This window comes from Vicia villosa, linkage group LG5 (assembly GCF_029867415.1).
Source record: "Vicia villosa cultivar HV-30 ecotype Madison, WI linkage group LG5, Vvil1.0, whole genome shotgun sequence".
In the NCBI taxonomy this organism is placed as follows: Eukaryota; Viridiplantae; Streptophyta; class Magnoliopsida; order Fabales; family Fabaceae; genus Vicia; species Vicia villosa.
In genome coordinates this window covers 155262801-155275051 of record NC_081184.1, presented here as the reverse complement: position 1 = coordinate 155275051, position 12251 = coordinate 155262801, and the positions used below count along the sequence as shown (strand labels likewise).

Sequence of the window (12251 nt, the reverse complement as noted above, 5' to 3'; positions counted from 1 at the left end):
CCTTTAGAGAGTTTATCTCTAAAGGAGTTGTAAGAGTGGATCTTGTACTCATTAATAATTAAGCAAATCCTAAGACGAAAGGATTATCTAGAGAGAAAGTACATAAAAATCCAATAAGATGAAACTAATGTGTATAGATAAATGATTTTCTCATGATGGTAATATGACATAAAAGAATGGAGATTCCAAGAATAAAGTTCAATGGTAATAACAAGTTATGAGTAATATGAGATGATCATGCTACTATAAATAAAAGAGACATGAACCATAAAGCGATAAAATGATAAGATAATAGAAAATCTTAATGAGATTTATCCTATATATGAGTAGAGTACCAAGCTACAAGAGTACTCTTGATAGACTCGTGTGATTGTGGAGTTTAGGTCAGTTCTTATGGAACTTCGAGACATAATTCCTAGAGTCTTCACTAAACTGAGGTGGACATGCAGAGTCGTTAAAACACAAGTGAATATAATAAAGCCTATTTGTTATGTTTGTTGGATATGTTAGATATAATTCAAGAGTACTTTGTTGAACTGAAATCCTACTTGCTATGCAAAAGTTTAAGTCGTAGACATCTCTGTTTATGCACAACCTTAAATAGAAAAACAACATAAAATATGACATGCTTCGGAAGCTAAATCAGCCTATGAGACTAATGTTCGGTTATTCATTATTTCTTTATTACAACTACAACATATCCACAACAAGGACATTGTGTATCATATCTAATATAATAAATGAATAAATTAACCCCTTTAAACATGATTGTTTAATCCATAGTCACACAATTCGCAATTTGCTCTCGTATGTAGTACGAATTCAGGTACGCGATACATAACTCTAAAAAAATTTGATACGTGGGGTATACTTAGTCGATACGTTATTTAGATTCGTGGTACGTTTATTTGGGTTCATGGTACCAAAAATATAATAATTTATAGGTTGTAATTAAAAAATTACTAAGTAAAAAAATTTATTGATACAAAAGATAAAAATCACTTGAGTTTTTTCACTTGAGTTTCTTACAAATGAATGTAAAGATATTAAACTTTTACAAAGTCCCACATCGGTTTCAATGTAACTTATTGAAGGAAAAATAGCTTATAAATAGAGGAATGCCTTGCCACATATAAGTAAAGCCAGTTAAAAATGAAAAATATCAGTAAAAACATTAATCAATTAAAATAGTTAAAATTTAGTTTATGGTTCAGGCTAAGTTCAGCTCAGTTATGTGGGACCAATTACAAAGTTCAAAGTTTTTCTGTGGGAATCATTTTCCTCAGGTTTGCTGGGTGGGTGCGTTGTATTTTTCAAATTTTGTAGGAATTATTGTTGTCGGAATATTTTCGTTGGGCTCGTTAGTTACCAACTAGAAGCTGCATAACCGTGCAAATCAGTGATTTGCAGAATCACAACATGCAAGTTGAATTAGTTTCGTAGTTTCATATCGATCATTCTAAATGTTTGTCAATCTTATTCTACTTTTCATATTGCGGTAAGATCAACCATACATCTAATTTGAACACTATATTTTCATCAAAACCTTAAACCATTTGATATATGGACCCTTTCACAATGCCTACATAATCATCCCTATGTATACATAAAAAACAAAGGGCTATATATCACCACAATATTTCCAATGAAAACTGTAGTAATATTGCAATCTAAGTTAACTCTAATACATGATTATTAGAGTTCTTTCATTGAATACTTCATCAAATAAATCCGGACAAGAGAGATCCATCTTGTTACAACTTAACAAGATGACTAATATCCATTGGATATGCGAAGGCGGGAACAGGAGAATCATAAGCCATATTTGCTAACACTTTGTTGACCACCTCAGATGGATGAAATTCATCAAAAAATGGATGCAAATTTCTGTCCAGGCATGGTTCCTCATTAGGGATACACTGCCCGCTTGATCCCACGTTGCAACATGTCAAAAATGTCATTTCTGAAATCCAACCAAAGTTAATACATACAATTACTTTTTTGAGTATGGTGATAATTGTGATTGAGTTATTATGTGAAGAAAAATTGTTTAAATACCTTGCTTTAAGCTATTTTCTGTTATGATAGCAGTGTTAATGAAGATGAACATTGCATCAGGAAATTCTTTGTTGAAACGGTCAACAACAGATTTAAGTTTGTTATTGAAAATTAGTGCTGCATTATTCTGCTCTTCAATACACAATGAACCGTTTTTCCCGTGTGGAACGCAACCTATAAGCGACAATCCAAACAAAGAAAACTTTCTTGCACCAAGCTCATACAATGTCTTTAAATAAGTTGAATGCTCTCGGAGAAGAGCTACAGCATACTGGTTAGCATTGTACATTCCATTAGTTGGATAATGTTCTGGCAGGAAGTAGTTGTTAAGGTAATCATTGCTTCCTGTATTCACATAATATAAGCACTTATTAAGGTGTTCTTGCACTTTATCACTTCCGAGTTTCATGGCAATTTGGGAAATAATATCTTTGTGCTGTTCTAATTGCAATCCCATGCTGATATCTTGACCCTGCAACATTTCCAACGCGATTATTAAATTTGTGTGAATTTGCCATGTGATATAAACTTTCAATCCAACGCGCAACATTGAATTACCATGTGTGTTCCGGTCTCACTGCGAATTCCTGCTGCACCAGATGCATAATTGACACCTTGAATAATATCTGTACCATTGGTATTTGCATAGGGTGGAATATAATGGTCAAATCCCAAAAGATCAGCTGCAATATTAGAATTACAGGTTCATTATAAATCAACTCAAGAATGTCACATGAAAATAAAATGCAAACTATGAATGTGATTTATTTGGTTGAGTATATATATTACTTATTATGTCAACAGAAGTAAGGCCATTGGTAAATCTTCCAGTAGGACCATTAGGAAAATCAATTCCATAAGGTTTGTAATTAGCTTTGGCCTCGGTAGCTAGGTCATTGTTATTTCCATTATCTGATAAAGAATCTCCAAAAATGAAAATACAAGGTACTTGAGGCTCTCCAACAACACAATATATTGCACTGGAGAACAAAAAAAGAACTACCAGCCATAACTTAGTCTCACAATCCATTTCAAATGTCAGAAATCAAAAGTTGGTTATCACTTATGATCTAAAGTATTTTGAGTTGAAGCACAAGATTACAATGGTAGCTTAAAATATATATATTGAGAGAGGGTAGCTATATTTATCTTAAGCATGTAAAATTGCATGCATGTAGTGTTAGATAAATGAGTGGAAACTGCAAAACAGAAGACTAGTTCAACTGTTTATCATGCATTTATCTACCATAAAACTCTCAAGTTAGGAAAAATCGACAAGTGTATACATGTTTATAGGCTACTATATATTGTTTTCGGCTACGTGTTAGATATTCATTGACATGTTTTTAAACGTTTTTTATATATTTTTTATATTATATAACTTTAATTTTTCTGCAACAATATATTTCTTTTATGAGTTTAACGAGAGTACATTGTTAGTGTAAAAAGTATTATGCAAACATTCAATTAGAATATATTAAAATGGTAGATCATATAAATAATTTAAAATTTACATGCTGACTTGACATTGTCTAATGGTTGTCGTTGATAGACAATGTGAAAATAATTGACACATGTGAAAATAATTGACACTGTCAATAAACTATCTTTTTCTCTTGTTTTATATTAAACATTTTTAGTACCCCATTTATTTAATTGATATAATCTACAATGGTTGTTTTCTCGGTTGTTGATAAGTCTAACTTATGGTTGCTAGATTATGATATGTAGTTGACAATTTTTTTTTTGTAGTGATATGTAGTTGATAAGTTACTTGTATGTAATCACACATATAATAAATACGAGTGTTAATCATTCAATTCAAAATATTACTTCACTAGTGTATACTTTTATTGTGCTCATTCTTTCCAATCTCTTTCTCTCATCTTTGAGTGCAAGTATATAACTTGCACTAGAGGTCACAAATTCCAGGATTATTAATCGCATTTGTTGCAATGATGAACGGGGACATCGTCATTCTCAATTCTCTTTTAATTTTAGATGGCGAGAACGAGAAGCGACGATATTAAGAGATGAAATCTCTCTTTGCCTTATACTCTCGAGATGGTTAGCAATGGCGTCTCTGAGCTTGCAACAAACACACAACACACTCTTCATAAAAATTCTAAGAAGAATGATTGCAAGACGTCATTTTGCATTCAATCAGTGGTTGACGGTGCAAACTTTGATAGGATTGTCATTTGTAACCCAGACTACTTTCGGGATTATCGACTGATCCCACAAACTAACACGGGTCTTTTCAGCATGATTTGTCCTAACTCACACGCTTTTCGGGAAATTTCCCAGAAGATCACCCATCCTAGAATTGCTCCAAGTCAAACATGCTTAACTATGAAGTTTTTATGAAACGGGCTACCGAAAAAAAGATGCATCTTGTTGGTAGTACCTATCAATCATTATATGCATTCCTTCAACTATGCAGTCCATTCCCTACATAGCCTCAATATCCATCTCATTCCGATGTGGCAGCCACCCTTCTCTCCTTCGGTCTCAAGTGTTACATGCGGCGCAACCACTCCTTGCTTTTTTCGGCCTCCAGTGTTACATTTCATGCTGAGTTTGCGAAAGAAGCATGTGACATTTCTGTCAAATATTACGTAGGAGGTGAGAAAGTTAAAAGTGTAAAGTTGCAATCTTTATGAAGGCAATATGAGTTACTGCAGATTAAATACAGTGAGAACGTTGTAGGCTATATGTCCAAGATGCAAAATCATGTTCACTTGATGAAGAGTTATGGTGAAACAATGAAAAAAAATGATCATTTTGAAAGTGACGAGAACCCCTCATTTTGATCATGCTCTTGTGGCTATTCATAAATCTAGTGACTTGTCTACAATGAAGTTGGAAGATAATGTAGGATCAATAAAAACCCATGAGCTGAGAATAATTGAAAGAATATTGCTTAGAATCCATTAATACTTTTCAAGCTCAGACTTGGAATAATCATTATAGATTTAGAAAGTTCAAAGGTAAAAATGACAAAGGCAATAACAAGAAAGGTTCTTGGTTGCACTCTCAAAGCACTAGAATGATGAGAAGCATGAATCCTCTAAGGTAGGAGGAGGTTTTGGATCAAGCGCCTACCACTGCACTAAAAGAAATTGTTGTTAGTCAGGGTGCAACTATATTTCCTTATAACAAAGAGCCCTCAATAGACAACGCCTAATACATTGTAGGCGCCATGGGTTAAGATGTTAATCCCACCAAATCTAATTAGTGTCTCTAGATAAATAAATTAAACCATCTCCCACAATGACATTTTGGAGGATTCAAACCCATGACCTTGCTCTGATACCCATTTTGGAATCAAGCCATACCACAGTGCTAAAAGAAATTGTTGTTAGTAAGGGCACAACTATATTTCTTTACAACAAAAGACCCTCAACATACTTTACCTAACACATTGTAGGCGCCATGGGTTGGGATGCTAATCCCATCGAATCGAATCAAAGACACTTGATAAATAAATCCAACATGAGGGACTTCAAATCATAAAGAAAAATACGATAAAAAAATTGTACAATGTTATAACTGTGAGAAATGGGGCCACATGGAAAAGAAATGTTGGTACAAAAAAGGAAAATGAGCTACTGAAAATAAAAATCTTAATGAAGAAAAAATGGCACTAGAGGATTCAAATGGTTCTAAAACTATGGTATTTATGGTTGTAGTTTCAGATGATTATTCTGATTATGAACTTTGGTTCTTGGACACATGCTTCTCTATTCATATGATTGGTCATAAGGCATGGGTAATCCAAATTGATGATACAAGAAAAAGAAAGATCAAACTTGCAAATATTATATCATTGCAAGTAGAAGAAGCATGTAACATGGTTATTAAAAGAAGTAATGGAGACTCATCAATCATTGAATATGTATTGTACATACCATGCATGTAATGCAATATTTTATATGTTGATCAGCTTATTGAGAAAGGATTCTCGGAATAATGAAGAATGAGGTCCTTGAACTATATATTAAGGTGCGAGAAACACAAAAAATGAGGGTTTGAATTAGGTTGCACCAAATATAATCTTTTCGCAACTCAACCATAAAGCTAACAAGTGAATAAAAATAAATGAACACAATTTTTTTTATCATGGTTCACTGTTAACCAAGTTACTTCAGTCCACCCCGCAAGGTGATTTACCTTATCCACAAAGACTTAATCCACTATAATCAACCGATTACATAAAACCATAATAAGTATGATCAACCTTGTTGACAAGCCAAAAAGTCTGTCGATCCTTATTGCCGAGCCACAGACAACTAAAATAAGTCCGATCAACCTTGTTGACAACCCCAACAAGTTCACCTGATCCTTAATGCCAAGCTATAGTCAACCACAATAAGTCTGATCAACCTTGTTGACAATCCTAACAAGTTCATCCGATTCTTATTGCCAAACCACTATGACCGCAACCAAAGAATTCTTGAGAATCCTGACTACATCTAGTATCTCAAGGAACTTATCAACAACCGTTGATTACAAATATGTGTATACAGATATGCTTTTAATAATAAGATTACACAATGTTTAAGTACAACAACACAAAAGTGTTTCATCTCCTTTTTCCTTTGTCTCAATTGTTCACATGTAATATTATGCACCTATGATTGCATCTATTGCCACCGGTCATGATTATAACTTGAAGTCTTGATTTCATGATGGGTAAACAGGGGGGTGGTGGTGCAAAATCTTCATCCATGTTTAACCCTACATCATAAGCAGCTAATTCAAAGGCACCCTCCTCATCCTCGGATATATCCTTTGGGAATCATACACCTTTGTCATACAACTAATTGTTCTTATCTTTTATTGTCACACTCCTTATGTAAGGCAAATCAAGAATGGACCTCTATGAAGGTGCGAGAAACACAGGAAAAGGGGGTTTGAATTGGGTTGCTGTTAGGAGTGAATTAATGGTATTTTCATGTGTTACATTAACTACCTTTTGAGCTAAAAGTGAATAGATCTTATGATTTTTAATGGTTTTATAGTTAGAATTGAACTTTCGAGGTTCGATGTTAATTGTAGAACAACTTGCGTCACTTTGGGTGTTATTTGTGCAGATATTGAAGTTAAGAAGCAAAGACGAAGGAACACGCAAGCGTAGAAGCTCTGAAGAAGTGGAATCACAAAGAATTGAGTTAAAGCAAGTGGCGAGCCGCGCCAAAGCAGAGGCGAGGCGCGCGAAACCCTCTGTCTTGGGTTCGCGCCGCGCCAGACCGTGTCGCGCCGCGGTGATGAAGTTATAAAGAAAAAGGCTATAAATACAAGCCCTAATCCTCATAAACAAGAACTTTTGATAACTTTTAGAGGAGATACTTTTGTGAGCGAAATTCAGAGAGCAATCCTAATCCAGAGCAACAAACAACATCCGACGGAGAATTTAACATCAATTGAAGACATTCCCTTGATGAAGATGAATCCATCCATGAAAACTTGTTTGTTCTTCATGTCTATGGAGAGCTAAATCATTCTTGTTGAGTTTAAGGTAGTAGTTAACTTATGAATATACAATACCGTTGATTGATTCTTATGAACAATTGTTTGAATTTATTATCAATAAGAAACCTTGTTTTTATCTTAAATCATTGTGGAGTCTTTGATCGAAAGAAAGGATTCTAACTTTTGCCCTAGGTTACTATATTGATTCAATCCCAATTTGCAGAGATGGAATTGTGATTGGGTTTTCATAATTATCGTTCTTAATTACTATTATCGATATTGATATTTGGAGAGATCGAATCTCATACCGGTAAAAGTTTATCTAATTTGATTTGCAGACATGGAATCATATTTGAGGATAAGTGAAGATAATATTTCAAATGATTGTTCGAATAAGGATTAATTAATAAATTGTATAGGAATAGGTTGATGAACCCTAGAACTCAACATATTCGTTTACCTTTGTTAACCATCTTTAAGCTTTTTATCAGTCATTTATTATTCTGTTAGATGCAATTTGAGAATAAACAAACAAACCCAACTATTTTTCTAACTCAAAATAAACAACTATAGAACGGCAGTAATATTAAACCAATCTCTGTGGATACGATATATACCGAAAATATTTACCCACAAATACTTTCAACAGTTGCATCAAATATAATCTTTTCGCAACTCAAAACACAAGGTTAACAAGTGAATAAAAATATATGAACACAATTATTTTTATCCTGGTTCACTGTTAACAAAGTTACTCCAGTCCACCCGCCAAGGTGATTTTGCCTTCTCAATAAGGATTTAATCCACTATAACTAAACTGATTACAAACAACCACATTAACTGCAACCGATGCCTTCTTGAGATTCCTGAATATGACCTATCCTTCTCAAGGAAACAACCACAATAAGCTTCCTATCAACCTTGCTGATAACCTCAACAAGTTCAGCTGATCCTTATCGTGAAACCACTATGACTTTAGCTACAATCTTCTCAGGGCTTCTGATTAGCACCTAGTCCCCCAAGAAAACAATCAACCAAGCTGATTACAAGTGTGTATATTACAAGATGCTTCTAATAAGTAGATTACACATTGTTTAAGTACAATAACACAAAAGTATTGATAAGAAACATACAAACAAAAGCTCCTTGCTTAAAATACAAAACAATACAAAGATTTCTCTAATATAGTTTTTGCAGCGCTTTGGTGTAGTTTTGTAGAACTGATTCATTGATTTCAAATTCTTTCAATGGCTTCCTTTATATAGAAGGATATATCTATTAGACGATAGAATAGGAAATGCAAAGTACAATTGTAAAGTCCCCTACAATCATGGTGGAAATGGTAGATAACAAGTACAGGTTGGACTGTCCTTACGCCACCTTATAAGAGTAAAGGTCACAATTTACGTTAGTACTTTTATTCTCACCATCACGGGCAATTTGTCATTGATCTTCTAAGTCTTTAGAGGCTTCTGATTGTATGTTGATTTAAGCATGACGTAGATGATCTGAACTTGAATCTTCAAACCTAAGTCTTTGAGTCTTCAGAGCTTGTTCAGCAGAACCTATGTCTCCAGAGTCTTCAGCACTTGGTCTTTAGAAGCGATGTCTTCAGATCTTTAGAACTTGTTCAGCAGAACCTCGTCTTCAGCATCTTCAGAACATGGGACACAAAAGAACAGTTTTAGAAGACCTTCAAAGCTTCCCTTACAAAGTCATGATCAGAACCTCTTGTACTAATGTTCATTGGAACCGTTGCATAAGTAACATTCCATTATATTGACTTCCATTGTAACACAACACCAGTATTCTTCCAGAGTGTTGAGTTTAAAACCTGTTGATGTCACAAGCCATCTTACTAGAGTCTGAACGTGCAAGGCAAAAGCCACACACTAGAAAGAAAATCGTTAGTGTATATAATAATTATTTAAGATAACATGTAAATTTATTATCAAAACCTAAGGCCAAATGCAGAACAATTCTTGTTATTACACTCTAATGAATCATTACAGAGAAAGTATTCCCTACATCGTGAATCATGCTCATGTGTATGATAGCCTCCATATCGAGTCTTGAATTTCTGGCTATAAGACAAGAAGTATCTACATAAAAAATATCCCCTAAGTTCCCAACAACAGGGGTAATCAACCCCCACCGAAATGTGTCTAATGGTATCTTTTTACACCCTTTTCAAGTAGTTGGCTGGGAAATTAACAACATTAACAACCTCATTATTTACCATGGCGTGAATAAATTAAAGCTCTCGTTGGGGTGCTACGTTGTTACTACTTCCCCTACAAAAGAAGGGATATGACCATTCTTGACATGACCAAGAGCATGCTGAAGCACAAGAATTTTCCATATCAATTTTAGCTTGACGCAGTCAATACTACAACTTATATATCTAACAGGTGTCCAACTAAGAATCTTAAATTGAAAGTACCAGAAGAAGCTTGGTGTGCCAGAAATCTATATGTGAAGCATATGAAGGTTTTTAGATCAGTCTTCTACAAGCACGTACCTAATCAAAGGATACTCAAATTGCAATACAGGAGTTAAAAGATGATTTTCATAGGATATCATTCAACAAGTGCTTACAAGCTATATAATCTTATTGATAAAAGGTTCACATCAACAAAGATGTGGTTTTTTATGAACCTGAGACTTGGAAATGGCACATAAAAGATACAATGAAAGGTGATGCCATGCACATTGTGAAGACTATGATGAGACTGAAGAGTCTTGTGATGAAACAGATGGTGAAGATAATGTAGTTGGAACAGTTGTACAAAATGAATCTTATGCTTACGAGAGGCCACAAAGGAGAAAATAAGTACATAGAAGATTGGAGGATTGTGAAATATTACCTAATAGTGCAGTTAGCAAAGGAGACTTGATACTTTTTACCCTTTTGGTTGATGCTGGGCCAATTAGCCATTCAGAAGAAATGGAGAGCAATGTGCAGAAGGAAGCTATGAGAGAATAACTGAGGCCAATTGAAAACAAAAATCAAACTTGAGAATAGGTACCTCTACCTAAGAAGAAGGAAACTATTAGTGTGAGAAGGGTGTACAAGAGTAATCTTAACCATAATGTATCAGTTTCAAAACACAAAGAAAGATCGGTGGCTAGAGGGTTCCTGTAGAAACATGGCCTAGACTATAATGAGGTCTTTGCTACTGTGGCATGGCTTGAAACTGTAATATTAATGGTAGAAATATCTATAAGTAGAGGCTGCTCCCGTCACCATTTGGATGCAAAAATTTGTTTCCTTAAATGATCCTCTAAGAAGTTGTATATGTAACCTAGCCTCCAATTTTTGTGATAAAAGGAAAGGAACTGATTATATACAAGTTACACAAGACATTATATGATTTGAATCAAGATCCAGGAGCTTGAAATAAAAGAATTGATCAATCCCTGTTAACTTAGGATTCAAGAAATGTATAGAGGAGTATGGTGTATATATGTAAGAATCAAAGGAAGAAGGTATCATGATGATTTGCATGTATGAATATGATTTTCTTATTACAGGAAGCCACTCACGTGCTTTATAGAAGTTAAAGTCTCAAATTAAGGAGGAAGTTGAGATAACATACCTAGGCAAGCTATCATACTTTCTTGGTATGGAATTTATGAAGAACAAAGAAGAAGTGTTCATGCATCATTAAAGTATGTGAAGGAACTCTAGAAAGATTTTAGATGACTGAGTGTAAAGCAGTCACAAATCCTTTTGAGAGAAACACTAAGTTGGATGAGTGTACAAGTGAAGAAGAGGTAGACACCACATTGTACAAACAAATTGTTGGTTTACTAAGATGCTTATGCAACTAACCAGATATCTATTATGTAGTAAGTATAGTGAGGATATTTATGTATATGCCAAAGAAGTGTCATCTAGTAGCTGCAAAGAGAATTATAAGGTATCTCAAAGGAGTCTTGAAGTTTGGCTTGAAGTTTCTTACTGCTAAAAGTGAAAGGAAAACATGTTTGATTGGCTTTAGTGATGTTGATTAGTGTGGAGACAAAACTGATATAAGAAGTACATCTGGATATGTATTATTGTACAATGAAGCAAATATCTCTTTGTGTACAAAGAAGTAGTCAAACACTGCATTGTCCTCCTGTGAAGCTGAGTATATGGCATGCCCATTTGCCTCTTGTCAATCAATACAGTTTGACTCTATGTTGAAGGAGCTAACGTGTGAAGTTGAAAAATCTATGAAGCTAATGATTGACAACAAATATGCAATAAACTTGGCCAAGAATCTAGTTTCACATGGAAAAAGCAAGCACAGAGACAACATATCATTTCACAAGGGAGTAAGTGATGAAAGATGAGATAGAATTCATCTGTTGTCCTACAAAGTAGCAATTGGCAGATGACTTTATATCGGGGGATGATAAAATAATGGCTTAAATGCAATTTTGGTCCTTGTAAGTTAGAGAGTTTTTTATTTTCGTCCCTGTAAGTTTTTTTTTTGTTTGAGTCCCTATATCTTACTTTTTGCTTGAGGTTTAGTCCCTAAAGCCAAAATCCGCAGGAAAATCTGCAGGTTTTCTGTGAATCTTCCAACGAATTTTCCTACGGATTTTAATTTTAAGGACTAAAACAAACGTGAAAGTGAAATATAGGGACTCAAACCAAAAAAAATAACATACAGGGACGAAAATCAAAAACTCGCTAACTTATAGGGACTAAAAGTGCATTTAAGCCT

General features: G+C 34.3%; 1 protein-coding gene across 1 annotated transcript; it reads right to left on the bottom strand.

Annotated features, from left to right (window-relative positions):
- Window positions 1-1607: 1607 nt before the first annotated feature.
- LOC131607867 (GDSL esterase/lipase At1g29670-like) lies at window positions 1608-3088 on the bottom strand. The gene is made up of 4 exons (XM_058879822.1): window positions 2848-3088; window positions 2617-2741; window positions 2059-2530; window positions 1608-1963 (listed from the first exon to the last, which is right to left on the bottom strand). The coding sequence occupies exons 1-4, from the start codon at window positions 3086-3088 to the stop codon at window positions 1755-1757; spliced, it is 1047 nt and encodes a 348-aa protein (XP_058735805.1). The 3' UTR covers window positions 1608-1754.
- Between the last annotated feature and the right edge of the window lie 9163 nt (window positions 3089-12251).

Excerpts from the sequence above, each read along its gene's own strand:
- LOC131607867 (XM_058879822.1), bottom strand. The coding sequence starts at position 3,088 with ATGGATTGTGAGACTAAGTTATGGCTGGTAGTTCTTTTTTTGTTCTCC. Across the intron at positions 2,531-2,616 it reads GTGAGACCGGAACACACATG|GGTCAAGATATCAGCATGGG; the intron begins GTAATTCAATGT and ends GAAATGTTGCAG. Across the intron at positions 1,964-2,058 it reads AGAAAATAGCTTAAAGCAAG|AAATGACATTTTTGACATGT; the intron begins GTATTTAAACAA and ends GTTGGATTTCAG.